This window comes from Mobula birostris, chromosome 20 (assembly GCF_030028105.1).
Source record: "Mobula birostris isolate sMobBir1 chromosome 20, sMobBir1.hap1, whole genome shotgun sequence".
NCBI lineage: Eukaryota > Metazoa > Chordata > Chondrichthyes > Myliobatiformes > Myliobatidae > Mobula > Mobula birostris.
This window is the reverse complement of record NC_092389.1, coordinates 56,442,299-56,447,655: the sequence shown is the minus strand read 5'-3', so window position 1 is coordinate 56,447,655 and position 5,357 is coordinate 56,442,299. Positions and strand designations below refer to the sequence as shown.

General features: G+C 40.2%; 1 protein-coding gene across 1 annotated transcript; it reads left to right on the top strand.

Annotated features, from left to right (window-relative positions):
• The first annotated feature begins 3,417 nt into the window (after nucleotides 1-3,417).
• Nucleotides 3,418-4,583, top strand: LOC140184992 (probable G-protein coupled receptor 139). The gene is made up of 2 exons (XM_072238222.1): nucleotides 3,418-3,643; nucleotides 3,685-4,583. Exons 1-2 carry the CDS (start codon nucleotides 3,418-3,420, stop codon nucleotides 4,581-4,583), a joined length of 1,125 nt encoding a protein of 374 aa, XP_072094323.1.
• Nucleotides 4,584-5,357: the final 774 nt, after the last annotated feature.

The window sequence follows — 5,357 nt, the reverse complement described above, 5'->3', positions numbered from 1 at the left end:
CATAGCCGACGTCAGCAATTATACGTAATGAATGCCATTATTTTATTTTAACTACGCTTCAATAGAATAGTTCAATATATTTAAACACATTAGTGACAGGAATCCTGTGTGCTTATTAGCAATTTTGAAGACAAATAGGGTGCTTGCATGAAACCAATTTTCCATATGAACTAGAAATTTAAAATCGGTGTATTAGAAATCTTGTGCTAAATAGAAACATGGAGAAAATAGGTGCAGGAGTAGGCCATTCGGCCCTTCGAGCCTGCACCTCCGTTCAGTATGATCATGGCTGATCATCCAACTCAGAACCCTGTACCAGCCTTCTCTCCATACTCGCTGATCCCTTTAGCCACAAGGGCCATATCTAACTCCCTCTTAAATATAGCCAAGGAACTGGCCTCAACTGTTTCCTGTGGCAGAGAATTCCGCAGATTCACCACTCTCTGTGAGAAGAAGTTTTTTCCTTATCTAGGTCCTAAAAGGCTTCCCCTTTATCCTCAAACTGTGACCCCTCGTTCTGGACTTCCCCAACATTGGGAACAATCTTCCTGCGCCTAGGCTGTCCAATCCCTTTAGAATTTTATGCATTTCAATAAGACCCCACCTCAATCTTCTAACTTCCATAGAGTATAAGCCTAGTCGATCCAGTCTTCCATCTTTTGAAAGTTTTACCATCCCAGGAATCAATCTGGTGAACCTTATTCATACTCCCTCTATGGCAAGAATGTCTTCCTGCAGATTAGGGGACCAAAACTGCACACAATACTCCGGGTGTGGTCTCACCAAAGCCTTGTACAACTGCAGTAGTACCTCACTGCTCCTGTACTCGAATCCTCTTGCTATGAATGCCAGCATACCATTCGCCTTTTTCACCGCCTGCTGTAACTGCATGCCCACTTTCAATGACTGGTGTATAATGACACCCAGGTCTCGTTGCACCTTCCCTTTTCCTAATCGGCCACCATTCAGACCATAATCTGTTTTAATAATCTGTTAATTAACATTCTACAGAAACGCGGTGCGTCATGTCTACTTTTAACTTTGCTCCCGAATTATTCTAATTTATATCCCAAAAATACCACATTTAATTACCGTATTTAAACCAACACTAGTCATTAATTTCCCTAATGTCCAATTCTCTCTGTTTAAGAAACTCGTAACCAGATTCGACATAATCACATTTGCAACTCGTTATCGTGGATTTGACATGACTAGCATAAAATAAAATTAGATTTAAAATTAATGTGGGAAAGGCAAAACCATAATCAATGCTTCCAATTTCCTTCCTTTGGAAACTTCGCAAACAACTAAAAAAACAAAATAATCATTGCCGTACAATAACGGATCACTCCTACATAGACATCAATTCTACTACCATCTATTTGCATGTCGAGAGTTTGATAAATGTCCTTAACACATCTAGCTCTATCACAGCCCCTAGCATGGTGTTCCACGCATCTACCTCTCTGTATAAACTGCTTTCCTCTGACACACACCGTTATACTTACTTCCAATCACTTTAAAATAATGCCCTCTTACCTTGGTCATTTCCGTAATCGGAAAATGTATCTGGGTATCGATTCAATCAACGCCCTTCATCATCTAGTATACCTCACCATTCATCCTCTTCTGCTGCAATAAGAAAAGTTCTCGATCGATTACCTTCATAGCGCATGCCCTCAAGCCCAGGCGGCACCCTTGTAAATTTCATTTGCATCCTCACTAAATCTACCAAATCCTTCCTTTAATAAACTTATACTAAGAGCATCGCCAATGTTTTGTTGCTTGCCCCAGTTTTCCACCCTAAGTAAAATGATCCTAATGGTCAAATAGAAACCTATATGAATGAATATATTTATTCTGGAATGGGACAGGATATATTAGATTAGATTATGAGGACACTTAGTCCTCGTTTACTGTCGTTTAGAAATGCATGCTTGCATTAAGAAATAATACAATGCTCCTCCAGAGTGATATCACAAAAAAAAAACAGGACAAACCAAAGACTAACACTGACAAGACCACATATTTATAACATATAATTAAAGCAGTGCAAAGCAGTACCAGAATTTGTTAAAGAACAGACCATATGGTGCATTCAGCTTACAACGTTGCCCTTAAATACATCAACAGCACGATCTAACATGTTGACATGGAAAGGAAAAGTTGGTGTATGAAACAAACTGAGAAAACCGGTACTTTCATCGTCCGGGAAAAGATTACTGAAATGAACAAACAGTCCAAATGTCTCTTAATGTTTTTCGTCTGTTATTAAAATTGATAATTATCTGAGAGTGACTAATAAATATTTTATTTGAAACGCACAAACTCTGTGTCATAGAGAAAGAATGTACAACGTGCTCCTTTGAAGGTGTGAATAAATAAAATTAAACATAATTTTTATTTTGTGATTGTTCCACGGGAGCGATTTTAATTGCATGATGACAAAATTTCTATAAATAGTTTACCTGAAATGTTTGTTCAGTGGACTGTCATTGATGTGACTAACCACGTGGTATGATTAATTGTTAGAGGCCACTTTCTTCTCCTGTATAAGAGCTTGCAAAACAATCAACAGTAGATATGACTATTTTTACTGATAACCAACCCACACAGAAAATGGGATATCCAGCAATTTACTACATCGCGAGTATTTACTATCCCGCACTAGCAGCGATTGGTATTCCTGGTAAGTAACTGGAATTGGCTAGCACTGTATGTGCGTGTTTTGTCCTTGTAACATCTGTGCCTCATCTGATGAGTGTTTTAAGCCTGGCCAGGTTTAAGTACATATTTCATTTTTTTTTCGTCTGGAATTGTTACTTGTTTCTGGTGCCCGATCGATTGAGCGGTAACATTTGTACTTCTCTTGCATTTACCTTATTCAACCTTCCAGCTTTACCAGCACGTATTGTTCTTAATTTAATACTGCATCAATATAGAAACTGAGACGTTTAATTAAATGAAAACAACGTCTTTAACATTGCTGCAGCTCTGTTTGCGAGCTCCGCTGTTTTCCGGCAACGTACATTATTACCCTTTCCGGCTTAATGCCACTATTTATTTATCAAAATATGATTGAAATTGCCACAATAACGTGCAAAACTCTTTCATTTTACCGTGTCCTCCTCTTTTGTCCGTTTTAATTAAGATACGATTAGATGAGATTTATTTTACTTCTTACATCCACCTCACAACATGAGGATGTAAAAATCTGTATGTTGGATCTCCGTCACTATGAACAAGATCCAAGTTTATTTGTCACCTGTACATCGAAGCATAAGTTTAGCTTTGCCGTCCCGCCACTTCAGAATGTTAACTCCCAAGAAACAGACTACCTCAGTCCATTTTATTCCCGAAGTATATGAAACCTACAGTATTCTCAGCTGTAATGATCGGTCTGGATGAGTGGTCGATATGTCAACCACTGGAAAACCTGGTGTCAACGGGAAACTTGTTGCTCAGCTGTTACTTGGGCCCTTCGTCATCATGCGATCGAAGCACAGTGACGGAACCCGCACGGACAACATTTCCACTCTCCGTATCGAAGCCTGCCTGACCCGGCTTAGGATCAGATGTCTGACGTTCACTCGGTCCGATTCAACACGGTTAAATGCGAACTTAACGAGTAAAAATGATCAGGGTTAGTGCGCATGAAACTAATTATTCTTTGCTCCCTTGCAGTTAATTTAGTGGCGATTGCGATCCTGTCTCTGGGAAACTGCGGACTCTCCAAATGCGTCTCCCGTTATCTGGTGGGAATGGCAGCAGCTGATTTAATGGGTGTTATTATTGCTGTTGTACTCGATCAGATCAATAATATTTATACTTATGCTCTTCCTTTGCTCATTACACCGGTTTGCTCCGTGACACTCGTACTGAGTGTCGCAACCATGGACTGTTCTGTTTGGCTCACGGTGGCTTTCACGTTCGATCGCTGTATTGCAATCTGTAGTCAAAAACTGCGGGAACGGTACTGCACCGAGAGGACAGCGACAATTGCGATAGTAGTTGTGTGTTTAGGAAGTTGTGCGAAGAGATCCCCATTATACTTTGCGGTGGAACCTTTCCTTATCATTGATAACGTACCCTGGCGATATATTTTGAACACGGATTACCTTACTTTACCACTGTGGAAAGCGTACCAGTTGTTTAACGCCATCACTACACCTTTATTACCGATCGGTTTGATTCTGGTTTTTAATGCTTTAACAGTCAGCCATATTATCGCGGCAAACAGAGTTCGCCGGGGGCTCAGGAACAGCAGAGAGAAAAAGAATGATCCAGAGGTGGAGAACCGGAGAAAGTCAATAATGTTGCTGTTTGCTCTATCAGCCAATTTCATATTGTTGTGGATCCCATTTATTGTATATATTATGAACTGGCAAGTTCAGAATTACTCTTACACAGACAGGCATTTGAACACCCCAACATATATCCTGCAACAGTTTGGGTTCATGCTGCAGTTCCTCTGTACCTGCACCAACACGTGTATCTACACTCTGTCACAGAGGAAATTCAGGGAGCAGCTGAAGGCTGGAATCAAACATCTATTGACGTTAAATGGTCGGCTCTGCACCTAAAATGCAAATCAAAGTGTAAACTTTGACGGGAGTATAAATACATTTCTATGCCATTTATATGTCTGGTAAGTGCCTCGATAATCTTAGTAGCTTCCGGCTTCCAGTGAAGTCAGCAAAATTATTCAATTGTGTGGCGCAAGAAACAACAAAACTGAGCGTATGTGACCGCGACGGAAGCAGAAATTGTATCAAACCTTTGGGTTAAAGTCTAAATCTGGTCCAACGAACCATGTGCGGTCAGAATGATTTTTCTTTCATTGGTAGGATTCTATTCTAATTCACTGGACTATGGGTCATTCCAGGGATTTCTGTGACAACTGGAGAGATACCTGAAACTAGGAAAGCTAGTGTCAGTTAAAGTGAGCTATGATACTTACAATTTCTATTGTAACAGTCCAAAATATGCGACAACTGTCTTTTCATTCAGAAATCCTGCGGTCCCTTCCAAAGCGGGTCTAAAACTGCACGACGCCCAAGTCTGACCCATAAATAGAGATGTGTAGCGGTCTTACTGAGAGGGGATGGTATCAGAAATGCAGCTGTAGATTTTATTTTTGTGTTACTTTTCCCCGTAATTAAAATGCAGAAGCGTTGAATCTAATACATTGTTTCTAAAGCAGTAAAAGAAGGAAGATACTGACGTAGTGTCCATTTAGAAACCTGACCGCATCGCTTATTAATGTTTCCCTTTTGGGAGCGGGAGAGACTGTGCTTTTTCTCATCGATGGTGTTTTTTCTACGGATTACCCGGCACCAGAGAAAAGATGCACCACG

What these genes read in the sequence shown, in the direction of transcription:
- LOC140184992 (XM_072238222.1), top strand. Translation starts at nt 3,418, where the DNA reads ATGTCAACCACTGGAAAACCTGGTGTCAACGGGAAACTTGTTGCTCAG. An exon ending in AACGAGTAAAAATGATCAGG is followed by an intron (nt 3,644 to 3,684) that starts GTTAGTGCGCAT and finishes GCTCCCTTGCAG; the next exon opens with TTAATTTAGTGGCGATTGCG.